The sequence below is a fragment of the Dermacentor variabilis genome, chromosome 9 (assembly GCF_050947875.1).
Source record: "Dermacentor variabilis isolate Ectoservices chromosome 9, ASM5094787v1, whole genome shotgun sequence".
Classification (NCBI taxonomy): domain Eukaryota; kingdom Metazoa; phylum Arthropoda; class Arachnida; order Ixodida; family Ixodidae; genus Dermacentor; species Dermacentor variabilis.
The window spans coordinates 129,142,866-129,170,258 of record NC_134576.1 but is presented as its reverse complement, the minus strand read 5'-3'; the positions used below and the strand labels follow the sequence as shown (position 1 = coordinate 129,170,258).

Genomic DNA, 27,393 nt, shown 5'->3' with positions numbered 1-27,393 from the left:
TAGTTCGCCCCCTTCTGCCGCTAGGGACAGAACGTACGAGCAACGTAGAGCTAGTTATAACCTAGATGGATGGATGGATGGCGGCTATACCCTTTGTAACGGGCGGCGGCTGGCGCCACCTAGCCTTTTGCTCCCCCCTCCTATTTTATTTTTTTTTCCTTTCTTTATATCCTCTTTTCCTTAAGCTAGTTTTCCCTCCCCTCCTCCCCCCAAAATAACTTTCTAAAAAAGTAGAAGAAACATTATCTCCCCGATTTATGGTATTATCTCTCCCTTGACTTCCTCCACCAATCCTCCAGCCTCCCCTTCGTTACTGCCACTCTTTTCTCATCTATTTGCCCTCGTTCCCCGGGAAAACCCAATGCCCCTTCCATATCTGCCACTGTTCCCTCTGCCAGAGTTGGGCGAAGGTCTGTGCATCTCAGCACTATAGGCTCAGTGGTCTCCATTTCAGCTCCGCAAGCTGTGCACCAAAGGTCCACGTCTTCCAATTTAGCCCTGTATGTTTTCGTTCTCCAAACCCCCGTCCTAGCTTCGAATAATAGTGAGCTGCCCCGCGAGTTATCAAATAAGAACTCTCTCTTAATCTCCTGTTTTTGTGACCTATACATAGATAGCGCTGGCTTTCCGAGCATTCTTTCTTCCCACATTTTTCTTTCCGTCTCCTTCACCTCCTTTCCCACACTAGAACGACGTTGGACCCCCTCCCTCGGCTGTAGGTATCTATTCCTCAGCTTCCTCGTTCTCCACAGATGCAAGTCCGTTCTCCTTGTCCACTCGTTCCTCTCGCCGCCGCGCAGCCTGGCGTCCGTGCTCTCAGGCGAGATCGGGAACGTGTTGGCGCGCTTTGAGCTTGGCGCGAACGTTGAGCTTGCATCGCTACGTAAGCCGCTGCTGCTGCATCATTTACTCTGGCCGTGCTCGCAAGCTCACATAAACTCCGAACCAGACAAGCGCAAGTTTGAAAGAGCAATCCGGAGCGAAGAACTCGCTCCCCAACTCTGGGCTGTCCAGCAGGTCCACGACGCCGCCAGGAAACTCAACCTCCCGGTTCCGTCGTGGGAGACGCCCGCTCCATGAGAGCCCAAGAGAGAGAGAATGAAGAGGAAAGGCAGGGAGGTTAACCAGATAAGAGTCTCCGGTTTGCTACCCTACTCTGGGGATGGGGGATAGGGGTTAGAAAGATGACAGAGAGGAAAACGCAAAAAAAAAACGCACGCGCACACATGGAGACACACGCACAAAAGACGTTCCAGTTAAAGTCGTTCACACAGGCCGGTAGATCGCAAGAAGCGCAAAAGCGCTTGCACGGCCTTCTTCTGTGACGGTAGGTCCTTTCGATGTTGCAGAATTCTTTTTTCGGATAGCGGTTGGTCGTCCAGTTGGTCAAGTTCGTGGCTAAGGCATGCCCTCTGTGGACTGTACTGCGGGCAGGCGCACAAAATATGGCCAATTGATTCTTCATGGCCGCAGTGGTCACAGGTTGGGGTGTCGGTCATCCCTATGCGGAAGGCATAGGCTTTAGTAAAGGCAACGCCCAACCAAAGTCGATATAAAAGTGTGGCGTCTCTACGGCGAAGCTGTGATGGCGCTCGAAGACTTAATGTTGGATCAAGTGAGTACAGTCGCGGATTTCTTAAATGTGGCTCATCCCATTGCGACGCGGTGCACTGCCGAGCAAGTAGGCGGAGCTTCCGTGCCGCGTCAGTTCTAGAAAGAGGAATTGGGACGTGGTGCTCCTCAGTATGGGCTGAGCGGGCAGCGTGATCCGCCCGTTCATTGCCGATAATGCCGCAGTGACTTGGAAGCCACTGAAAGGTTATTTCGTGGCCTGTATCACTTATATGGTGTAATGTCTCTGTAATATGGAATATTAGTTGTTCGTGCGGTCCGCGTCGTAAAGGTGACAGTAGAGACTGCAGTGCCGCCTTCGAATCGCAGAATATTGTCCATTTGTGTGGCGGTTCATCACCAATGTGATGAAGAGCAGTAAAGAGCGCTGCGAGCTCTGCTGCCGTCGATGTTGTCGCGTGGGTCGTCTTAAACTTGATTGTTGTAGCTTTCGCTGGTATGACGATTGCCGCCGCGGAGCTGCTTGGAAGGACAGATCCATCAGTGTAAATATGCGTAGAGTCACGGTAGTTCTCGTACAAATGTAGTAGCGTGAGCTGTCTAAGGGCTGCTGATGACAGATCAGCTTTTTTCGAGATGCCAGGTATTGCGAGGTTGATTTTTGGCTGAGCGAGGCACCATGGAGGGATCGAAGGTCTCGCAGCCGGAGTGAAACAAGCTGGCAATGATTCATCATATGCAGTTATCGTTTGGCTGAAAGATGTGTGTGGCCTGTCCGCTGGTAGAGAGGCTAAATGGTGACGAGGAGTCCTGGCTAGATGCCTTATATGGGTCCTGAGTACTTCAATTTCAATGTGGGTCTTGACAAGGTGGTCTCTAGCGATTGCTATCGTAGCCACTGTTGAAGCACTCTGAGGCAGGCCTAGACAGATCCGGAGCACTTGACCCTGAAGACTTTGTATTGTGCGTAGATTCGTTTTGCCTGTGTTGTTTATTGCTGGCAAGCTGTATCGCAGAAATCCCAGAAAAAGCACCCTGTACAGTTGTAACATGGCACTAGGCGACATTCCCCAGGTCTTGCCAGCGAAAAACTTGAACAGGTGGCAGATGCCTGTCAACCGTTTTTTCACGTAAGATATGTGTGGGCTCCATGACAAGTCCCTGTCGATTATGACACCTAGAAACTTGTACGATCGGACCCGTCGTATTATTTGGCCATTTATCGTTACACTGTAGTTTGCCATGGGTTTGCGCGTAAATGGCACTAGTGCGCATTTCTCGGAGGAAATTTCCAGGCCTCGATTACGGAGGTAGATAGCAGTTTGTGTCGCGGCTTTCTGAATTCTCGCTCGCAGCTGTAGGCGTGTTACTGCAGATGTCCATATGCAGATGTCATCTGCGTACATTGATAGCCTGACTGTGGTTGGCACGTGCTCAAGTAGAGCAATTAGTGTTAGATTAAATAACACGGGGCTAAGAACACCACCCTGGGGGACGCCGCGGTAGCTATAATGTAGGGAAGTATGGCCTTCCTCGGTGCTTACAAAGAAGGATCGCATGGATAGATAGCTCCGTATCCATTGAAACATCCGACCACCCACTCCTACCTCTGCGAGAGCAGAGAGGATGGCTTCATGCGTAACGTTGTCATACGCCCCTTTAACGTCGAGGAATAAGGATGCGCAGAGACGCTTACGGCGTTTCTCATGTTGAATGTAGGTCACCAGGTCGACGACGTTATCGATCGATGATCGACCGCGTCGGAAGCCCGCCATGGCATCTGGGTAGGTGTTGTGGTACTCCAAGTACCACTCCAGGCGTCCTAGGACCATCCTCTCCATTACTTTGCCCACACAGCTTGCCAAAGCGATCGGGCGATATGATGAGAGCTCCAACGGCGACTTGCCAGGCTTCAGCAGTGGAACAAGGCGACTTGTCTTCCAGGTTGTTGGTAGCGTGCCATTTCTCCAAGATTCATTGTACACCTCAAGAAGAACCCCTCTCGCTCGCTCCCCCAGGTGACACAGAGCTCGGTAGGAAATTCCGTCAGGTCCTGGCGCTGATGTGCGGCTACACAAAGCTAATGCTGCCTTAAGTTCGTGGATCGAGAATGGTAGATCCAACCGATGATCACGTGGTGGCGGACAGCTGCTCGAAGGCGATGGAATGTTGGTAGCTGTGAGTTGGCCGGATAATCTGGCGCAGAAATCCTCTGCCACGTCAAGCTCCGATCTCTTTTGAGAGAGGGCAAGTGCCTTGAATGGGAATCGCTGTACGGGAAGTGTCCGCAGTCCGCGCACTGTTCTCCATAGTTGCGATAAAGGCTTGCGTGGATCTAGCGACTCACAGAAGGCAGCCCAACGTTGCGATTCGAGCTTGTCTAACCGGCGCTGTATCTTCTTTTGCGTGCGCCTGGCGGTCCGTAGATCGTCCATTGTTTTCGTACGTCGGTATCTTCGTTCAGCACGTCGTCGGATTGCTCGAAGTCGTTCTAGTTCCACATCAAAATCATTAAGTTTCGAGGAGCATGTTAGAGTACGCATAGTGTCTTGCACCACGCTCTTGATTGCCTCTTTCAAGTCGAAAGATGGAGTGGCGTCGCAGCGTTCTTCCATAATAGACTGAAATTTAGGCCAGTCCACTCTTTGGATCGTATCCCGTATTTTGGAAGCGGTCAATCCTCTGATCTTGATGTACGTGGGGATATGGTCGCTTCCGTGCGTCTCTATGTCCGCAAACCACCCTGCACGTCTGACTAGGCTTCGTGAGACGAAAGCCAAGTCAAGACAGCTGCTGTACGTGGAGCCACGTAAGAACGTAGGACTTCCATCATTCAGCAGCCAAAGTTCATTACTGGAGGTGAAAGATACCAGAGCTCTGCCTCTTGCGTTGATGATCGGACTTCCCCAAAGTGTATGATAGGCGTTGAAATCTCCAGTGATGACCCAGGGATCGGAAGTTGAGGAAAGAATGTCTCGTAGTCTTTTGCAATCAAATCGACTTGACGGAGATAGGTAGGCGCCTACAAAAGTGAAGGCCAGATTCTTTTTCCTTACGTTTAGGCATATATATTGATTACTGTCATTAGGTGGTACAGGCTGATGAGTGTAGGTGAGGTCACGGCGAATAAACACCAAAACCTTACTGTTTTCATAAACAGCTGACGACATAAATGATTCGTATCCAGAAAGCCTGATTTTGTTCGATAAGTTCGGCTCGCAAATGACGATAATGGGAAACATATTGGCGAACACGAAGCGACGGAAATCCGAAAGGCGCGCTCTGAGTCCGCGGGCATTCCACTGAAAAATAGCTGCTTGTCGGACCTCTTCCCTAAAAGACCGTGGCTGTGGGGCCATGATCTACTCAAGGGTGGCAAGCACCGGACTCAGAGCGTCCAGTACTTGAAGCGCACTTCTGGCAGACGGTGTGTGCATGTTGCTTAGCAGCACGCGAATGGCATTCATTAAAGGCCTAATAAGTGCTATCACTTGCTCATCTGTTTTCCGCGACTCCTCGGATACAGCACCTTGCTGTACTGGGGGCGGCTTCTTCTGCGGCTCTTCTGGCGGTCGTGTACGCGGAAGTGGCGGCCATTCCTTTGTGGAGAGAGATCTGGCAGCTTGCTCCCTTCCAACATTGGTGTTCGGAGTGCTGGAAACGTCCGCTGATGATGATGCTTGACGAGGGGACTTTTCCTGAAAGCTTGACGTTTTCCGCCGTGAAGACCGTCGTCGGTGACGTCGTCTTCGCCGTACTTTCACAGCGGCCTCTTTGTGGGTAGAGTTGTCTCTCACCATTTGTTTAAGAATGGTGATCTCTTTCTTGATCTGGGGACACTCTTTGGAAGAGGCGCAGTGATCACCTTGACAGTTAGGACACTTGAACGTGGTTGCGCTGCAGTTGTCTTCTGAGTGAGGTTCGGCACATCGAGGGCACACGGCCGAATTTCTGCAAACACCCTTCACATGTCCAATCTTCTGACAATTGAAGCATTGCAATGGTCTTGGAATAAATGGTCGAACCTGGTGGCGAAAGTGGCCGACCTTCACGTAGGGTGGAAGGCAGTCGCCTTTGAAGGTTATCCTCACACAACGTGTGTTGCCGAGGCGACCAACATGCACAATCACGTTGTGTTCGCTTGCTGGTTTTATGAGAATTGGGAGGTCTGCATTGGATATTTCATTGTCAATGTCATAGACGACTCCTGTTATTGTGGCACCATTTGTTGGCACGATGGATCGGACCTTGATGTTTCCGAGCTGCGTTACATGTTGTAGTATGGTCAGTGCACTCGGGTTCATCACATCGATTGCCAGGATGTTTCGCCGAGTATTTATCCTAACATCCTTGATCTCATTTGGCACGGTGTTTTCTAGATACACGGAGAGTGCTTGCCTGTTGAGGACGCGCAGGTTGTCGGTAGCGTTCTGTGGCACAAACAGGATGGAGTGAGGCCATCGCTGAGGAGCTGTTTTCACAGTGTTCGAGCTGGACGCCGAAGATGAGTTGATAATTCTTCGTTTGGCCTTGCGGTACTGGACAAGTCGAAAGCTGTCTTCCGAGGACTCGTCACCTGATGCGCAGTACAGCTCTGTGTCCTCGCTACCACTCGACGTATTTCCTCGCTTCCTCGAACCGATGTCCGCGGGTGAACGGGAACCGGGAGGATCCTCGGGGTGTTGTACATCCATCACCGCGATGGAGGGGGCGGTAGACCCCACAGGTGCAGTAAGAAGTCCAGAAAAACACAGCGACGGGCGAGATGTGTTCCGCAAGAGAAGCACTTCGTCTTCTTCCTCTCCATGAGAGCCCAAAGCTCTCGTGGCCTGCAGGACCTGAATAAAGTTGATTTCCTTCCTTCCTTCCTCCGTCGCAGATGGCGTGTTGCTGTGGAGTAGGGTCCTCGCGGAAGAAGCCGCGAAGAGTCAAGGCCTCTTTGCTTGCTTCTAATCGCGGAGGTTCCGTCCCCCGTCCCCAAGGCCTGTGTGCCGGGGACGGGGAGTAGGGGCCTCCTTATCCGGCGGTACAATAAAGTTGCTATCATCATCATCATCTGCCGCGCGTCAAGTTCTTTTACCTATTCATCGTCCAACAAGAACTGCAGGAGTACGGCCGGTGGGACCATTTTCGAAAAGCGCGCGAAGTGCGATGGCGGATGCGGAAGCAACATCACATTCGCCGTTCGTGCACCCGAAAATAGTCGGCGAAAATGGGCGTTAAGTTAAGCCCCGAAGGCGTCGCGCTCGAGCGCACTTGAGCGTGCTCCTTTGGAGTTCGGAGCGCGCTAACTTAACGCGCCCATTGAGATGGAAGCACGGTTTACTATGGTGAACACTAGGGCACACCAGGGTATGCATTCTTCTGCGATTCTCTTCCCGATTTAGCGCCAGAGAATAATAATTTTTTTTTTTTGCAACAGCAATAACAACCGTGCATGTACTTATATAAAAATACTGTTCAAGTATCTCTGGAAACAAAAATGTTGTATTGTGAGAAAGTGTTGCGCCCTTGAGCTGAATGCTAGTGTCTTCTTCTACGACACTTGCTCGCTGCAAACGCGAGACTTTTTTCGCAGATGACAGGCACTTGCGAACTCTCTCGCTCTTTCGAAAGGCTGCGTCGGCTGTCACGATTGCTGAACGTCTTCAAGTACTTTTAAGCACATCTGCTGCAGTGCTAGCCAGGATGCTTGAGGCCTCCTACTAGTACGCTTCATTTTATGTTGACGTACCGCTTCTAAAGCGCTACGGCGTGGCTTTGCACTTAGCCATTTTGCAAAACTTGACTACAGCCAGGAAGCAGCAACCTTTCCTACCACAAGTAAGTTCGTGTTCTCAAAGTCCTAAAGCACGCATTTCAATGAGCACATAAACGAGCAATGCATAATGAAGCCCTCAATAAATTTCGATTGTCAAAGCACCAGATGTACAACTGTCTTGTATCAGTAGCGCCTTCTTTTTCCTATCCTGAAGTTTCATAAAGCACGTAACACTACAGCGCCAACCTAACACACTTATCATACCAAGGCCAAACGCTCAAAACATGTTCTTTCAACGTATACGATGCCGTCGCTTTCTCGTCAGGGCTTCGACACTACACCGCGACACAAACATCGTCCTAGCCGCTGGCCCAGCGCGCTATCGCCACTTCGAGCAACAGAACAAAGGCAGAGAGCTTTGCGTTGCACTGTCCCACTGCAGGTTATAGCAATTGCGCTTGGAGCGAAACCAAAACATCCAAAAATTGCTTGTAGACTAGTTCGCCAGTCAACAGAATGCCATTCCGAAGCCTGTACTTCCCATCGTTCCCAACGAGACGTTCATTTGAGGGATCGCCAGTCGTTTGTGCGCATGCAGGCGCGAGAGAGAAAATCCGGGGTCTTTTGACTCTGCCGAGGCACGACCATAGAGTTTCCTACAAAATTACTAGAGGGAACTCTGGCGCTAGTGTCTACGTGAGCTACAATGGGAGCGGTTGTCCCAGCATGGGAATTATGGGAAGTACATGGATTTGCCTAAACTTCGTCCTTTTTGGCTTCAAACGGCTTTGTGACTTAGTAAACTCGTCATTTTCAACAGTTTATTGCGTAATAAATAATTAAATAAACATCATTAAAATTGCCCGACTGCAGGATTCGAACACAGGGACTCTAGTACAGAAGCCTGATATTGAAACCATTAAGCCACGGATGCATGTATCGACAAGCGAATGAAACGCACGGATGCATGTCGATACATGCATCCGTGGCTTAATGGTTTCAATATCAGGCTTCTGTACTAGAGTCCCTGTGTTCGAATCCTGCAGTCGGGCAATTTTAATGATGTTTATTTAATTATTTATTACGCAATAAACTGTTGAAAATGACGAGTTTACTAAGTCACAAAGCCGTTTGAAGCCAAAAAGGACGAAGTTTAGGCAAATCCATGTACTTCCCATAATTCCCATGCTGGGACAACCGCTCCCATTGTAGCTCACGTTTAAGCTCACGTAGACACTAGCGCCAGAGTTCCCTCTAGTAATTTTGTAGGAAACTCTATGGGCACGACGGAGGAGGTTTGCGCATGCGTTTGTCCCCTAGACATGCCGGCATTGCGGAGTGCGGTGGAGTTTACGCTCCGCCGCTGGCTGCCCGCGCGGTGAGGCAGTGGGCACTGTTACGGTTGGCGTCTAGCACGCCGTGCAAAAAGGATTTTTGTCCACCGTGCCTCGTCGAAACGAAGTGTGACTTCCTAATTCGCCATGGTCATCTCGAGTGTCCGCCGGTCTGGCGGAAGCCGCGCAGTGTCTACAGGCCTCTTTTGCGTGTGTGTGTGACTTTAGAGGGACCCTTTCCTCGAACTGTCAAACTCTACAGGAGAACTTCCACGAACCAGCAACGCGCAAAAAAGGACAAGCGTCTACAATTCCCGGAGGCTTGGTATAACCGGAGGCTTTGTTATAACCAGAGGCTTGGTATAACCGGAGGCTTGGTATAACCGGATACGGGGGCCTCTTTCCGCGAATCACACTCTATATTTATTTTCATAAATACTTGATGAGTATGTTTATATAAGTACAGTCAACAGCAAAAGTTTACGGTATGCGGTTTCCCCTTCATATGTGAATTCCTTCAATGTTAAGGCATGACACTTCGTACTTAATGAATCACCGTGTAGACGGCGAAGGTTACTACATGCTGGAACATTTATTTCGAGGCTGTGTGACCACGCTTCGCGAGAATTCAGCTTCTTGGCATATGTTGCGTCCCGTAAGCTCTTGCGATTGACTGTGCATGTACGGTCGTTATGGCTGTTGCAAAAATAAATAAATAATTATTCTCTGGCGTTAAATCGGTAACAGAATCGCACAAGAATGCGTACCGTGCTTCGATCTCAAAGTCCTACAAAGTTTATGTAACGTGTTACATTATATAACATATTACAGAAATAAAATCAGATTTTACGCGATAATACTTGAGTGTAGCTTCGTTTACTATGCCGCAAGCAAACGCCACTAGTCTAAAGATCGAAGGCAATTCGAAGCCTGTACTTCCCATCATGGAGGAAGGTCTCGTGAAGGAAACTCAGGAGAGGCCCTGACGTCACTCTTTGTGAAGCTAAAGTGAAGCCGGAAGTTGGCGTTGCTCTGCCTATTGGGCTAGTTCTCCTCTCTTGTTTACATTTCTCGCGAGACCACGCCGCGCTGCGCGCAACCGAGCTGCTTATAAGCTTATTCAGCTTATAAGACCAGCCACTGAACTGTTCTCATCAACCGCAGGTACCGGCCGCTGCCCAGTTCTTGCGTTTTTTTTTTTTTAAAGGTCACCTCTATCGCTGCCCTTGCTTTTCTCTGCTTGGGCTTGCGAGCTGGACGTCTGGCGATACGAAAAAAAAAATGTACGCATTCTCACTGCACTGCAAGAGCACACTGGAGGCACATACGACACACCGACCCATCTAATTGCGACCCATTTGGAGCTTATGAGCACAAACACATTCTTGCTTGAGGAATCGTCGTGCTTTATTGAACAAACTTCGGGTGGCCGCGCATCACTGCGACAGCGAGCCGGCGAGGAGGCAGAATGTCATTTGTGACTCCCCGTTTAGATTCATTGACTGCGGCCTGAGGTGCCTTCTTACCACGGTAAGTGAAGCATCACGGAACCAAAGTTTTGCGATAGCCGGCGCACGGTGCAGAACAGTACGCGCGTAGAACCGGCCTACATGCGACCATGGAACAGCCGTTTTATGTGTTCGCAGGCGTACGTTCTGTTCAGCCTTGCTTACTCTTGCAGCGCATACGCTAACCTTCAGTTCCCTGCGCTTCTCGCGCGCACAGATAAGATACGCCTGCGGTGGGAGGATTCGTTCCTTTAGTCAAAGCAGCCGCTTCTTTCCCATCTGCCAGGATGAAGCGTCGGCTGGCAGGCGCACAGTGCCGAGGGCAGCAAAATGCACATATTCTGCGTAACGTACGCTCTATCAGCACTTGTATTGAGGTACACCTGTGCAGGTGTGCATGAACCTCGAACGCGCTCTGCTTAAAAGACTTCGTGCTGTCGCGAGTACTGCGAGCAACGAGCAACAGTTAAGCAACATGTCTTTTATTATGCACAAAAGCAAGTTGTTACTGAACACGAACTATGCATTCATAATGTATGTACGTTGTACGTACCGCAAATGCACCATATGCGCTGTCAAGTGCAGGAATCACTGACCTGCAAGGCGTTCATTGTACATATTCTGAAACGCACCGGTTTCGGCCTGCGATGGCACGTTAGCATGAATCCGCAAAAGAGGGCAAAATTTCCTGCGGATATTCCTTCGTCCGTTGCGCCATTGCCGTGGCGCGGTGCATTGCGTAAAGCGTTGCGTTCGCGTTCATTTCACGAACTTTAGTTCCTCCTGTCCCACCTGGCCACAGAAACACCCGGGAGAGCACGGTCCAATAACGCAGCGCACCGAAAATTGGAGGACGCTTAAGCTTTGCCTTCAAGGGTGGAACGTGATAGCGTTATCGCACCCGGTTCGCACCGCCCACTCATTCGCTCGGCATTCCCTTGAGTCACACAAAGACGTAACGTGCGCCTGAGCAAGCGGAACGAACCAAAACTCGGTTTCTCGGAGGGAGAAACGATCTACGCGAGCCAAACGTCGTGATCGGCACGGACAACCGGGCCGCGACGCGCCGGCGGACGCGATCATGGGGCTGACGCCTCAATGGAATCGTCCTCTATCTCGGTTGGGAGCACCACGCACACGCATGACTCCTCGCCAGCAGCCCGGCACACATCGCAGGGGACGCTTACCCCACAAGACGCGCTACGGCGCAGCGATCACGTCAGAGGCGTCCCGTATCGGACGCTGCAACTAGGAATCGCGGCGTGAGCGGAAAGAGCCGCGTCGCGCGGGCGAGTGGCGCGGCCCCCTGTCGGGGCCGCGCCGTACATTGCGAAGAGGGGGTCTTCTGTGTTTGCCGCAGGATGGCTCTGCGTGTGCGCCAAGCGCAGAAGAAATGTAGCGGAAACGTACTTCGCTACGCGTTTAACTGCGACTTCTCTAATTTACATGCTCATAATAGAGACTTTAGCGTGTCCGCTATTCCGGTAAATTGGGGCGGTTTGGGCGGATTACCGGATGGTCGTGGGCGTAAACGTGAGCGGCCATATTGGTGGCGCAAAGCTCAACCACCTAAACGAGCCAATTACTATAATCTTCTTAGCTGGGGTGTAAGTTTTGGACAGTGGCGTAATTGTGAACACACTTACGCCACTGCCGAAATTTGCAACAGCAGCGAAGCAGAATAAAGTAGGTTACTGCAATTTTAGCTCTGTGTTTGTCTGGTTGAACTCTACACCATCAGGCGGCTTCACCGCTCCGGCCGCTCACGTTAACGTCCCCGACCATCCGGTAATCCGCAGAAACCGCCCCAGTTTGCCGGAATAGCGGATACGCTAAAGCTCTCTAATTACCGATATACATTGCAGTATAACTTTCTACGGCACATTTCTAAGGCAACACCGCATTCACTAGAGGCGCTTTTGTCCTGCTTTGAAGCGTCGAACTCATGGTCGAGCGGTAGCGTCTCCGTTTCACACTCCGGAGACCCTGGTACGATTCCCATTCAGCCCATCTTGCAAGTTGTTTTTATTTAAGAATTGCCTTCCGCCATTTTTCGTTCACGGCCACCAGAAACTCAAGTTAAAGTGGAAGAGCAATCTTCTAGAACGTCTAAGGCGTCAATATAATCGCGAACAGAGCTTTAGTAACCGAAAAATTGAGGTAAATGCATGACACGATTTGAGACCCCCCAGCGACATTCCGGTACTAGCCCGATGACGAAAGCACTCCTCATAATTTGTGTTACTAATACTCAACTACTCGTATTAAAAATATCATTTCATTCGACTACAAGACGGAAAAAAATGCTACTTGTCAACATCTATTCGATACTAAGAAAAAATAACATTTTGACGTTACCCTTCAGTAATATGGGTGGTCGAAAGGTTTCGTTTTCGCTCGACTCTGCGCGCTCGACTCTGCGCCGCTCACGCTTTGGAGTTTCAGTAGTTTCGTTATCGCGTCGTGCTGTGAGGGTTCTGCTGGCTCGCGAAACTTTCATTTGGAAGAAGCAGCGAGAATGCCACGTCCATGTGATGTCGTGGGAAGCCCTCGTTGCTTTCCCGCTCCGGAGAGCCGGTGTCGAGGCCGCCGTCGTAGTACGCAACGACGCCGGCGTCGCGAGCCCTCAGCAGCAGGTCGCGCTCGCCAGTGCTCAAATCGCTGAAGTTGAGCCCACCATCGCGAGCCAATCTGTCGTTGTCAGGGTCCATTGCGACGAGCGTCGAAGTTTGCGTCATAGAATGAAGTACCAGCATATGGTCGCGCGTTTCTCCTTCCGCTAGCCACCATACTCCCGCTTTCGCTCTGCTGTCGGCTTTGTCTTGGCTCTGTTTCTGGCCGCGCGTTTGGGTTTTGCGCAGAAAAGCCGTAGCGCCGTCTGCGGACGCCGTTCTACTCACCGATGGCGCAACGTCACTATGAGACCATGATGTCAGTACTCCTCGATCGGAGGGCGGGTGATTTGAACTGCACTAGATACGCGGACGCTTCAGAACGCATTTTCTCTTGAAATAAGTCTCTCCTTGGCACGAAACAAGCGTTTCGAGGTTTCTGGGATGGTATTTCAACAGTCTACGTTGACTTAATAGTAACCTTTAGTGTCCCTTTAACACTGTCGCGTTAAAACACGGCGACCAACGCAAACCTGCCCGCACGTCGCCTTTGCCACGGTACGAAGCCTACGGAGCAATACGTATGAGCACACAGAACCATAACAAAGCCGCCATTGTGGCCCGAAAGGCGTGGCCGCTAGATCAAAGAAATAAAAAAACAGCAAGAAATAGGAGAACCTACTACGTCATTTCCTCCACACTCTTCTCCTAGCGCGCGGAAGGGGGTAGGGCCTCTCAGTTTCCTTCCTCCATGATTCCCATGTAGGTTATTGGGTTTTATGTGCCAAAACCACTTGCTGATTATGAGGCACGCCGTAGTGGAGGACTCCGGAAATTTTGACCAGCTGGGGTTCTTTAACGTGCACCCAAATCTAAGTTAAGTACACGGGTGTTTTCACATTTTGCCCCCATCGAAATGCAGCTGCCGTGGCCGGGATTCAATGCCGTGACCTCGTGCTCAGCAGCCCAACACCATAGCCACTGAGCAGAGCTCTTCTAGAACACCATAGTTGAGGCACGTCCGCTTTCATTGAATGGCCGTGGTTGAGGCAACGCTCACGAGAGCCCCTGTAGACACTAGTGCCACATTTCCCTCTAGGGTATTTATTTAGAAACTCTATGCGTGGCTTATTCTGAACTTCGGCTAGTTTCGATTCTAGTTTCGGCCAAGCAGTGTTGTTACTGTGGGTCTGTACACCGCAAATAGAAATCAAACCACTAGAAAATGCGAAGTCTGTGAAAGTTGGGCGCATGAAGACACGGGTTGTTATGCACCAGGCCTGATGCTACCCGTTCCCTCTTTCGTACAGAGATGTGCCTTTTTAACTGCACATATTACTAATCTATATATATACTGCATGCTTACCACTGCCTTGTTCTTGTTCAAATTATGCAGACATATCACTTTTTTCTTGGTCCAGTCGTAATGCTCTCTCCTAATTTACTTCCTTCTTCCATACCAGTCAGCATGTTTTTGAGGATTCTACTTACAGGGTGCAGCAGAAGTTCTCTCAGTCATCAGAAATCAGTTCTTGAAAAGCAAATGGCCCAAGCCGAATAAATTTCCGAACCTTCTGTCCGAATGATTGTGAAAGATGAGCTGCTGCTCAAAAGGGTGCACATGGTTTAGGAAGTTTATGGACTAATACCGGTGTCACACGGCGCACTTTTAATCGCGATCAAGCCCGATCCAGATCGAATTTTTCTGTCATGATTGCTTATTTGTGCATGTACGGTGGGGGAGCCAATCGCAATTGAGAATTTCGATCTGGATCGGGCTTAGTCTCGATCAAAAGTGGTCGTGTGACACCGGTATTACAGATAAGGTGAAAGAGACCAAGGTCAGAAGATGCACGGACCCTAGATGCGTGCCATGCTGCGTGCTGCAGCACGGCATGACACTGCAGCATTCCCTTGTCAAACGAAGCACTAGTCAATGTCGATCGGTTTTTAAACTACCCATACGATAGGATGTTGACAGAAAGCCTCAAAGAAACCAACGTGAGTGCGACCCTCAATCAGTGATAGATTTCGGGGCAATCACTTCTGATGGAAAGATGCTGCTCGATTTCTTGGAGCAAGGAGCGAAGGTAAACACTGCATACTATCTGGAAGGTGTCGTGAAGAAGCAGGTACTGTTCTGGACCAAATCATACTTTGCAAAACAGCAATTAATGAATCAATGGGATTCCTCTCCACCTCACAGGGCGAAGGTAGTGCTGCACATGGTGCAACAATAACAGTGCAAAAAAAAATGTCCCCAATGTTATTTCCACTTTAGAATGGCACCAAACAGCTCAGCAAACTATCTGAACTTTTCAGTCTTGTTGGTGTTGAACAGCACAACTGATTCTACTCGTCACCACAATTTGGCTTCTCTTCATTGGGTACTGAAAAAATCATGGCGTGAATTAAAAGACTAGATCAGTGCTGCCTGTGCATTTCCAAAGTGAATGTAGGCTTGCATTTGTGAAAAATGTGCAGTTTTACAACAGTACATTTGGATTTGAGCATGTAGAACAGAACACATAACATTAACACCAAAGGTATTTTGTTATACTACATCACAACCTTATTATTAGGTATTTATTTGAGTGCAAAAACCTTTTGCCGTACCCTGTAGTTGCCAAATACAATTAATCTAGACAGATGTAGCAGTGCAATGCAGTGCAAAGTGGACGAGATTAGTTGATATATTGATTTGAAGCCTCGTGCATGTATTCTTGAGGCTCATATTTCCATACGGCGTTGTCTTTGAAATCTTACAGCTGTGCTCGATTGTTGCTTTGCTTTCTTTGTAGCTCACCAAGCGAGAGCTTTAAACGAGAATAATTTTCTTTGCACTTCCCTTATATGCGCAGTAGAACCGATGGAACTATACAACACAATTATCACTGAAAGAACACTCTCCCTGTGAGTCGCAACAGACATTCCTTAGAGGTAATTTCTGTAATTAAAGTTAATGAGACATTACGCAGGTGAAATGTAAGAACAGGTTTATTGCAGCAACTTCTCATCTGGCAGATTAACTTACCACTGTATTGCAGTGCATACTCAAAGATAGTGCAAATGGATAAATTCAGCTTATGCTCCAACTACTGTCACACACTTAAGAAAAGTGAACAATCGTAAAAAGTTTACAACGTTTAAACAGCACTGGATGCCTTGTTTTGCGAAGCAGAGAAAGAGGATTTAATATCGGTTTCTGCAGGTACATTGCATTATCTAAAACAAGACGGCACCAGAATCTACTTGCAAGTATGAAATAGTAGCACCACAACTGGTGAAATGCAAGAAGTGCAAGTAGTTGTCGTAGCTGTCACACTCTGCACCTGAAGATGGCAGCCTCACGCAGGCAGCTCACGTTTATGCCAAACCGCCTCTATCACAGACGTGCAGAAAGTGCTTTCCCTAATGCAAGCACTTGCATATAACCAGTAGGAATACAAGTAGGTGCAATTCCTGAAGTGCTGTCAGTGAATATGTCATTGTGCGGTTATCCTCAGACCTCGTTTCATCCTGGCTTGACAATGAAATATTGTTATTGGTTGTCACTGCAAGGCAGTTGGTGTCATTGGAAATCACCAACTAAACATGCTTGCATCTATTTACATCCAGCATTAACCATTACTCATGCACTGCAAATGGCTTCATTTCGCTCACTGTAATGGAAGTGCTAACAACTACCTACACAACTATTGATACTGCTTGTAATGCTTGTAGGCCCACATAGAACCGATTAAAGTGAAAGTGCGAACATTTAGATACAGTACACAATACAGAAGAAACAGAATGAGGCTGCATCTTTAGTGACGCTGTCTTATTTTGATCTTTTTTTTAAAATTCAGGTCAACGTCAACAAGATAGCTCCAGCGATGACAAAATGTTTTAGCTACTGACCATGGCAGAGCAGAATGATCGAATTCCCGACCGACACAGCTAGTAGTCTACACTTTGTTAAAGGAAGGGGTGGTCTCTGTGCAGTGTTGTTGATGTACGTATTATACAATACACAAATTGAGATCGCATTATTGAAAACACACACTTATAGTACTTTATGTCTAGAATCATTTGGCTAAGTGGCCCTTGAAACTTGTCTTGAACATTACAGATAAAGGCAACATGACTGCGACTGGGACAAGTAAAGCAGCAAGACTTGATTGCCTGTTAGTAAGAGAGACAAAAAAAACAAGAACACATCAGAACGACATAGATGAAGTGTTTATTGTAATTTAACAACACTAAACAATGCCACACTACCCACACTTTACAGTGCCTGACAGAGAATGAAACACTACAGGGTAACAAACAATGCAGCAAGCAACTGACATCTAATGAATATGAATCCAAAGAAGTCTTAATTGCCTTCTTCAAGATATCACGGAATATGCACTGGATGAAAGTTCCCGTTAAAATGAGGTAAGCCTTACCCAGAAGTGCACAGCTATGGTCTGGCAATTCAGAACACCCAGAATTACAATTTCGTCAAAATAAACGGAATGAAATGTATAACAAACAACACTCTATTTACAATGAACATATATAAGGGGCAGAAATTTAAAAAAAATTATCTGAAGAAGACAAATGCTGCCAGTTTTTCAGTATCACAAAAGGAGCACAGAATTACTGCACAGCAGCAGAGCCCCCACGTGTAGAGCTTTGTCCTAATTCAGTATACACTCCATTAAACAATTGGCAAGAATGTACAGTGCTCAATTGGCACCTGGTTCTCTGTAGTAGGCATTCATTTCATAGCGAATTCCTAATTCAGCACAAACAGCCTATCCTAGAGGATGGCTCAACAATTATAAATTTCTCCTGAGAGGTCCCTATATAGGTGGAAGCATTTTGAGTGGGCAAGCAGAGTATGTTCGAACGTCTGGTCATCATTACTTGTGCCAAAGATTGGGTGGCTGACTCTTGGAAGCATTGGACTCGGCAGAAAGAATGACAGGAAGAGAGTAGAAGCAAGGCAGACAGAACAGATGCTTCCATGCCTCAACATGCCTTGTTTCCGTTTCCAATTCATTACAAACTACCTAGTCCAACAGTAGACCATGCTAAACCATATCATCGAGGGAGAGCCAACAAAATTCTTTAAGCGGGCACCCTCTCCAACACTGGCCCTAATAGCCTTTATACAAAGAGGTGACATCGGCTGCTTTTTCACGATACCACAATCAATGGTTAGTCTATCACTGCAGTTTAGTGCTTAAATATCAACCCGCATATTTACATTTTACTTTGCAAAGTTACGTAAGGTGAGGCGAAATGCACAAACACAAGTAGCTGCGGCCATTCCGAGGCTGGCATACATTGCGCTGTGTGCGATTAGCAGCCACTCATGGTATTACTTTTTGTTCTTGGTGAAAGAAGCAATCTGAGCTATGGACAGGACATTAACGGCACCATGGCTTGGTCAAGAAGACATTTCTGCACCTTCCCTGATTTTCCCTTTCCTTTTTTCGTGTATTTGCGTTTTTAGGTACTGTGTGCCTGCCGTGATCATTTCAGTTTATGCAAGGCAGTAGTTGGCAGCAAGAAAGTCATGATGCGATGTCACGGCAATCGGAACTGAGCAAGGATCTTAAGCATATAGAAAAAAATTGTGGGGTTTTACATGCCACAACACAATATGATTAAGACGCACGGCTGAGTCGGGGACTAGCATGAGCAGATAATTTTTGCGCGCTTCCTTCTCTTAATCACTATGTGACCTTTCAATTGTTGGTCAGCATTTATGTTGTTCTTGTTTTACTTGTCTTGCAGCCTGCCTTTCCGAACAATACAGCATTCACTTGGTTCAACACGCTTAAAAGGACGGTAAAGAGAAATGTTCAGTGAAAATAGATTAATAAATTACATTTCTGGAACGAAAGGAATATCACTTCTACCTTCAGTAGAGCATTGGCACGCCAGAAAAAGACATGGGAAAGAATAAACAAAAAGCGCTTGAAGATCCTCTGGTAATTTCTCGTGTCGTCATGAGATTTTCAAAGCTTCTGCTTAGGACAAGTTAACAATTGATCGATAAAACAGTGACTGGTTTGAATTCTCTAAATGAACATTTACAACACAGCAGGTATTAAGCACGTTTACTGTACAAAAGCAGGCCAATCATATCAAAATACTTAGCAATCTGTGATGCCATACTAGCTTATCGGCCTTGCTGTTTGGGCATGAAATTCAAGATTGACAAATTTCACCAGACATAATCTTATTGTTGTTAAGAGGAAGCTTTAGCTCGGGTGCTGCTATCTAATTACATGTAAAAGGAGAATTCGTTTTTCTCGGTAACCACTGCACCAAATTCGACGAAATTTGTTGGATTTAAAAGAAACACTTAAAATCTAGTGACTGTTGGTTTCGAATTTTTTATTTAAGTCCTCAATGTATTATTAAAAATTGGCAAAAATCAAAAATTTTCAAAAAACGAAACTATCAAGTTTACAACTCTGTAACTCATCAACTAAAAATGATAATACAATTCTGTGAATTGCATCTAATAGTACATCTAAAGCGGACAAAATTGGTATGTTACACATGAATATAAAAAAATTTAGCAATATGGAAATACAGCTTTTGCAAAACTTTTGTAACCAACGTAACAAATTCAGGTAACATATCAAATGGCATATCAAATTTGTCCGCTTTGAATTATCTAATGGATGCCGTTTACATAACCGCGATATCTGTTCTCGATACAGAGCTATGAATTTGTAAACTTCGTGCTTCTATTTTTGTCAAACAGTCAAATATTTGAAAATCTTTTTAACAACATTCAAGCCCTAAATCGAAATTCCTCTTCAAACAGTCGCTAGAATTAAATTTTCTCTCTCAAATGCAACAAATTTCATCAAAATCGGTCCAGTGGTTATCTCAGAAAAAGGTTTTTGCGTTTTACACGTACTTGAATAGGCCGCGTCGGAGTTGGGCCTGAGCTAAAGCTTCCTCTTAATAATGTCAGGATTGGGGGCTCAATCCCATCGCTCGTGATCCGTTGTCAAGATTGGAGTCGGGCATGAATTCAAAGGTAGCTGGCCCATGCCGTCGTCCAACTTATCCACGCTGAGGACGTTGATGAAGGGAAGGACTGCTTCTCATCGAGAACGAGGAATATGGGTTTATTTACAGTATTTATATCATTCTAACATGGCTGCTTGAGAGAGAGTGTATCAGTCTAACATGACTGCTTGGGAGAAGTGTGTCGAGCATCTGCACAACGGCAGTTTGTAAACTCTCGGTCCTCCCCAGATACAAAGTGTTGCGAACGTTCGTTTAGCCATCGCAAACTAGCCGCCTCTTCGCGGCACGGTTTACACACACATACGCACACACGCATACACACAGGTGCGAAGGTCCGGAACCGACGTCAGAGGGGCCCCGTAGAACTCGGAGCCGTTCCGGGTAGCGCATTGTCGTGCGTCTTGGCCAGTGCGGGGGAAGCCGCGAAAAACGGCGTTCCCGCGGCAATGCACCCGTAGCAGATCAGGTCCACGTTGGAAAGTTTGGGAACAATAGTTGGCCCGTTGAACTCATTCCGTCACAACGGTGATGAGGCTAGAGGTTGGTGGCGGTTTCAGCACAAAGCCTGCTTCATCGAACGCATCCTAGCTGAAGCGAAGGAGAGTGGGGGATGCCCGTATCGTTCCCCGACACAAAGTCGATTTAGCCACGCTGTGGCTAGAAGTTGGCGGCGACGCTCCCGGAATGTTGCCGCCATAGTTGTAACTGGGTGGCAAACTTGCACTGCAGCTGGCCGTATTCTTAACAATAATGAGCCATAATAAATTATGACATAGTTCACAATGCTCAAATGTGCCTATGTCAAAAAATACCTACGGAAACATGAGGCTCCACCAGATTTACCCAAATATATTACGGCTGTCTATTAGTGTTGCTGCAATCTACAGGGACGACATCTGACAGCTTGAGATATCGTGCTATGGCACAGAGGCACTCGTAATTCAAGGCGTGAATCTCTCGTCCCATGCCAAGATGGCAAACAACATTTTCTCTCACAATGCCCGCTAGTTGAAAGTAGTTTGACTGAATGTAACGCTTTGCTGACAGCACAGCGTTTTTTGCCTCGTCCTCAGTCTGTTTGGTCACTTTCATTAAGTGTGGAACAAGTGACGCCTTTTCACTGAGGGCTTCGAATGCCACGGCAGCCTGCCTATCTAGTCTCTGGTGTGTGAGAAATCTCACAGCCATGTTTAGGAGACTGGTGTTTCGTCGAATGGAGGTGAGCATACGAAAAGACGCACGGTTTGCCTCTGGCACAGAGGCCAGCGTAAAATCCACGACAGACTGGTTTTTAACCAGGGCGCGTGAAAGAATGGCAACGCGCTTGGTCGACATGGATTGGTGAAAGTTCAACTTCAGGTTGGTGATTGCGGTGTTCTTTGTCAGCATAAAAGCAATCAACTGGAGCGATCTCAAGGATACATTATTGCTTTCCAAACATAGTTGACTCACAGTTTTATTTGTTGCGAGCGCCTTGGTGACCATGCCAAGATGCCCAAGGTTCGCATTGGAGCAAATCCTAATCTTAAGATTCTGGATCGTTTGGTTCAAGGCGAGCACACAGCACAATGCGTCTGCGACTTGTTTGCTATCTATAAAGTCATCAACTGTTAATGTTCGCACATATTCATTTGTGGCAAGACTTTCAAGCAGCGCACAAATGCTGATTTCGGTGAGTGCGTAGGCATCGCTTAGGTGGAGTTCTGTCAGCGACTCTGAAGTGAGTGCCACGGCTGCAGACAGCGGAGGAAGGTCGGGCTCGGCCCAAGGCATCTGGATACGGCTGTAGCCTTCGGCTTGAGCCATTTCAAAGGAGAGAGTTGACCTGCGTTGAAAAGCCCACCGTCATTCATCCTGCATAGGTTTAAAGAGGTTGCGTATATGTATCTGCTAGAGCCTGTATCAGCCTTAAGGATAGTGTGTTACTGCACACAATAATAGTTCCTAAAGAAGACGGAACATTCCGTCTTTGCAGGGAACATTGTTCGACAAATCATCAAATGGAACTTTTCCCATTTCCCGTGCCCTGTGTTGATGATACCATTGATTAAACCAGTGAATGTACATGGTTTTCAAAAATTGACCTATGCAAAGAGTATTGGCAGGTGCCTCTCAGAGAAGAGATGAAACGGTTCATGACTTTCGTGATGACCTTTGAAGTCTGTGAATAGGCTCCCTTTCGGTAAGAAAAGCTCGAGGCTGGTTTCAGAAAATTGCTAATGAAGGTTTAGAGAAATTCCTAGGCCTATATTGTAGTGTGTAAATAAACAATATACTGATCTACTCACAAAGAAAAGAAGATCATGACAAGCACCTCGTAGACATACTCGCTGCTCTGAGCGAAAAAAAGTTAAAGGGACCCTGAAACGATCTTGTACAAACATACTGAGTCATTAGCATAGGTCTTCTGATCATTAATCGATGTGTCTAAGTGCTCCCCGTAAAGCATATAATTTATTATGAGGTTTTAAAGATGTACATCGCTACCAATTGCAGCATGCCAGTCGCCTGAGTTTTCAGGCACCCCTGACTAGACAATGGAAGGTGACCAGACGATGCCAGTAGGCAAGCTATCCAACTGTATGCCCAGGGCACATTATCAATAATTTTTTCAACTTTAGGGTGAACAAATGTCGTTCGTAATAGTTGGAATGTTTGTTAATTTGTTTCTATAAAAAAGGAAGTAAAAGAAACAGAATGGACACGGGAAATTTATCGCTACTCTTAAGCACTTCCGGCACAAAGCAAGCGTTGCCTGTTACAAGCACCATGTTGACCCGAGCTGTGGAGTCTGTGTTCGTCTCGATCTGTCTTTTTGTAACCACCATAGTTCGCCCTTGCGTTGTGGGCTGTGAATGCAGCGATCGGCGACATGTCAAGCAGCGACATTGTGTACCTCTGCAAGGCGTAGATGCAGCAGAGTGTCTAGAGTGCTGGTTGACAATATCCAGTCTTCAATCAAGCATTTGCCAAGGTAATTAAGGAGTGTTTGATTTGTATGCACACCTTTGTGTGAACCATTAGAGGAGGGAAGGAATCCTAAAGCTGATTTTCAGGACAATAGGAAGTTTTATAAGTAGCTCCTCCCTCTTGCTTTATGTCACCAAAAAGCCAAACTCCTTTGACCAAACTTTACATTCTTTTTTTACTCTTTACATTCCTATGCCAGCGTGATAGCACCGCCTCACTTTTGGTTCCCTATTTCTACAGTACCCTAATATAAATGTTCTTTTGCTAGAATTCTGAAGCAATTATTGTTGCTCTGGCCGCAGAACAGTGTCAGCTGCTGTTTCAGGAAAAAGCATCTATATTACCCTACACTCAACAACATAGAAAATAAAACCGTATAAAAGAACAGTGACATGAAGAAATCGGCCCTAAAAGCTGTTCTTTTACATGTGCGTGGCTTTGAAGACATCTGCCCATCGAATAGGCAATTCAGTTACCTTTCCAGCACCTAGAGAGGACCCAACTGTACCCAGACAGCATGTACGGGTTCAGAGCCCACCTGTCTACGCAGGACGTACTACTCCAACTCAAGGAGGAGGTACTCGAGAAAATGCCGAGAAGTGGCGAAAACGTTGTCATGGCCCTCGACATAAAGGGAGCCTTCGACAACGTGAGCCACGCCGCCATCATGGAAGGCATCAACAACACCAACTGCGGGGGAAGAACCCACAACTACATCAGGGCCTTCCTGAGCGACAGAACAGCGACCGTGGGACTAGGCGAGCTGAGAAGCGACGTCTTCACCACGCCTTGCAAAGGAACACCCCAAGGCTCCGTGATATCGCCCGTCCTGTTCAATATGGCGATGATCGGGCTAGCAAGACGCCTCAAGGAAATCCCGGGCATCCAACATGCGATGTATGCCGACGACATCACGGTGTGGGTCACCCAAGGATCGTTAGGGGAGAAGCAGGACAGACTACAAGAAGCTGCGACCTGCGTAGAGACCTACGTCAGGGAGAGAGGCCTCAGATGTTCGACGGAGAAGTCGGAAATCATCAGGATCGGAAGAAATCCTACCAAAGCCTCGCTGGAAGTAGTTCTAGAGGGGCAATTGATCCCAGAGCAGAACATGGTACGAATCCTAGGCATGTGGCTGCAGAGCAGCCGAAAATGCAGCCATACCATCAGCCTGCTGAGAAGAGCCGCGGAGCAGGTTGGCAGAATGATCAGTAGAGTCTCTCAGAGAAGGTACGGGATGAAAGAAGAAGATACCCTCAAACTCGTCAACAGCCTAATCGTTAGCAGAGTTATGTACTCCTTGCCCTACCACGCAACAACAAAGGCGGAGCGAGAGCAAGCCGACTGTATTCTCAGGAAGGCATACAAGATTGCTCTACACCTACCCAGAAACGCATCAAACGAGAAGCTACTCCAACTCGGAATCAGCAATACCTTCGATGAGCTTGCCGAGGCTCGATTGGGGGCACAACTCATCAGACTCAGAGGCTCCTCTACGGGAAGGGCGCTCCTGAGAAGGTTGGGTCGGAACACGTGCGGACTGGTAGACAGATACGCGGACGTACCGGACGACCTTAGAAAGACCTTTAATGTAGGACCCCTGCCTAAAAACATGGATCCTAACCTACACGAGGACAGACGAACAGCAAGGGCCGAGCAGCTAGAAAGGAGGCTAGGCCGGTCAGAGAACACAGTCTATACGGACGCCTCCATGTACGTACATGCAGGGAAGCGCTTAGCCGCTACGGTGGTAGCTAATAGCACAGGAGACATGGCCACATGCGCCTCAGTGGAGGTCGTGGGCATAACGGAGGCCGAGGAAATTGCCGTCGCGCTGGCGGTAGCAGAAGGCTATAGGAAAGGCCGATCCCTAAACATCTTAACAGACTCGAAAGACACGTGTAAAAACTATACGAAGGGCAGAATTAGCGGCATGGCCCTCAGGATAATCAGTGGGGCAGCAGCCTCTGCTGAGCAGACACCCATACAACACATAATCTGGGTCCCAGGCCACGCAGGCGTAGCGGGGAACGAAAGAGCAGACAGCCTAGCTCGAGGGCTTACATACCGAGCAGGCATGTCAGATGTTCTGGAGCTTCAGCTACTGGCATGCGAGGGGGGATACACAGAGACATTACAACTATACAGGGGGACTAGATTCAAGTACCCACCACCACACAAAGCCCTCACGAGGGAGGAAGCAGTCGGCTGGCGTAGGCTACAAACGAACTCCTTCCCCAACTTGTACATCTATAACAAGATGTCACCAACACAATACAGAGCAAACTGCCCCTGGTGCGGCGACACACCCACACTATACCACATCACATGGGAGTGCGAACGAAATAAAGCATTCCACCAACACGAATTCCCGAGTGCGGAGCAATGGGAGAGCCGGCTCACCAGCAGCGAGCTCGCGGCCCAAAGGGCCTTAGTGCGGCACGCTGCTGATGCAGCGCGACTCAGTGGAGCCCTGGACTAGGGGCCCAACCTTGCTGAAGAGAAGCCTCAAGTCGCCGGCGCCAAGAAAGACGACGGAGGCTTCGAATCCGCGAATCTCTTAAACGATCTCATTAAAAGTTTTCTACTACTACTACTACTACCTTTCCAGTTCTGTAGCTTGAACTTTAGAAAACTGCACACTCTTTAGTGTCTTGTTACTGCGCAGCATTCTGCAGAACGTGTTGATGGCACGTACAGTCGCGGTGTTATCCCTCAGATCCAGCAATTCGAGAGCACAGTTCGTTTCCAGCCCATGAGCAAGTGTCACCATTGAGTTGTCATCGACATCAGTGCCCATTAATTCCAACTTTCTCAACCCTACGTTTCTACCCAGTGCTGTCGCGAGTGACTGCGCATTACTGCCGTTGATGACGCAACCGTTCAGGTCCAAGTGCTTCAGGGTCTCGTTCGCGATTAGCGCTTCAAAAAGGGGCGCGAAGCGCATGTCACACTGGCAAATGTGAAGCTCCAGTAGGGACGTATTGGCCTTGAGTGCCTCTGCTAAGGTGAATAGGTTGACCGTGTGTACCAGACTCTGGTCGAGCGTCAGTTTGGTCAAGGACTTCGCAATGCGCAGTAGCCTGGCGATAGAGTTCACACTTTCCCGTGAAAGATCGTTCGCGACGACAGACAGCTCGCCGAGGAAGCGACAGCACTGCAGCGCTGGCAAGAGGCAGTCGATGGAATTCTGCGACATGTCATTATAGCAGATGGAAACGGCAGTAAGGTGGCTCGCGTTTCGTCTTAGCAAATTTGCTACGGATCTCGACATTGATGCATTGATAGAGAAATGGTACAATTCTAAGCTCTTGAGATGCCCAAGGCCAGCCAGCGCTTCGGAAAGCTCTTCATCGCACACGCGCGTTTGGTAGACACCGCGAAGCTTCAGATGCTGGACGTTGACGCTCCGGCCTAGCGCCAACGCGAGGATGGAGGCTTGTCCGTAGAAGGACGTCATCCTCTGGCCTTTGATATTGGCCCTCTCGAAAGGGTAGTGTGATCCATTGATGAACGCCCCCGGGTCTTCTATCATGATGCGCTGAACGCACCGATGCGCCTTCGGCAGCCAGCAGAAGACGTAAGCGGCGTCGTAAAGTTCGTCGTCGCCGAGCTCACGCCGACGTGTCCCCGTCGAGCGGATGGCCACCCTGGCCGGTTCGGTTTCGACCAGTTCGAAGTTCACCAAGTGCAACACCTTGCTCCATCGGTCGAGGTCGTGGCACAGCCAGCAATCGGCGTTGAATTCGCCATACTGACAGGCGCGGTCGAAGTCGAGACCGCGCTTTGTTAGGCGGGCCACGATCTGTTCGGAGCAAGGCATGATGCTCTCGTGACCGCCAGCGGCTGTGCCTTCCGACGCGATGCCCGCAACTGTCTCACCTCCTTCGGTCGTGGACATTCCCTCACTGTTGGCACAGATCTGCTGCGATCGAATAACTTCCACACTCGTCGACGGCAGCGCTGGCAGGGCCCGGATGACAGTCTGTGCGTGCCGTAGCGTCTTGCCGGGCGGCTTGACGCACGTGTCGATCCTTCTCACGGTGTCACAAGGGACCAAGTAAATAAAGCTAGCCACACGGCCAAAGTTGCACTACGACTGCACCACACCTTGAAAGAACATCGGGCGACGTTAAGTTTCAGTGGTTTCCCGACAGCTACTGGAACGTCTAAAGTAAATAGATTTTGCGCTTACTGCTAAATTGTTGTTTCTGAAATTTCCCGGAAAGATCGAATTTTGAAGCCTACGTAATGTAACACTTCGGATCGCACGGCAACGTAGCACGATACACCGCGGCTGCTGTCAAAATACGCGTTACCATGCGCGGAACGGTAGTCCTAACGGAATAAAGAACCAACTGGCGTCCATAGTGGCGTCACCTAATATTCCCGATATTCCCCTTAAGCTCCGCTCCCCCCCACGGTCTACTGAACTCCAGACCTGCACAGATCTCCCTGCTCCAGCACGCCTGGTCTAGTTCGCCCCCTTTTGCCGCTTGGGACGAAACGCACGAGCAACGTAGCGCTAGTTATAACCTGTTCCCTGTCGTCTGCTTCTGCGATCTGTTCAGCGCTCGTGTTGCCATTTCGGCAGGCACAAAGCGCTTGTA

The 27,393-nt window shown here is 48.3% G+C and overlaps 1 protein-coding gene and 1 long non-coding RNA gene across 3 annotated transcripts in view; one reads left to right on the top strand and one right to left on the bottom strand.

The window, feature by feature from the left end:
• The window catches only part of LOC142557480 (uncharacterized), a 272,981-nt gene that overhangs the window by 63,858 nt on the left and 181,730 nt on the right, over positions 1-27,393 (top strand). The window lies entirely within an intron of this gene.
• LOC142557477 (uncharacterized) lies at positions 16,994-27,167 on the bottom strand. 2 transcript variants are annotated; one of them, XM_075669355.1, is made up of 2 exons: positions 25,387-27,167; positions 16,994-21,638 (listed from the first exon to the last, which is right to left on the bottom strand). In XM_075669355.1, exons 1-2 carry the CDS (start codon positions 26,682-26,684, stop codon positions 20,666-20,668), a joined length of 2,271 nt encoding a protein of 756 aa, XP_075525470.1. In that variant the 5' UTR covers positions 26,685-27,167; the 3' UTR covers positions 16,994-20,665. The 2 variants fall into 2 exon arrangements, with proteins under 2 accessions (XP_075525470.1, XP_075525471.1); XM_075669356.1 differs by lacking the exon at positions 16,994-21,638 and adding an exon at positions 21,652-23,259.

Coding starts and splice junctions, on each gene's coding strand:
- LOC142557477 (XM_075669355.1), bottom strand. CDS start 26,684: ATGTCCACGACCGAAGGAGGTGAGACAGTTGCGGGCATCGCGTCGGAA. Junction 21,639..25,386: donor CAAGCTACAGAACTGGAAAG/GTAGTAGTAGTA, acceptor TTTTCAACGCAG/GTCAACTCTCTCCTTTGAAA.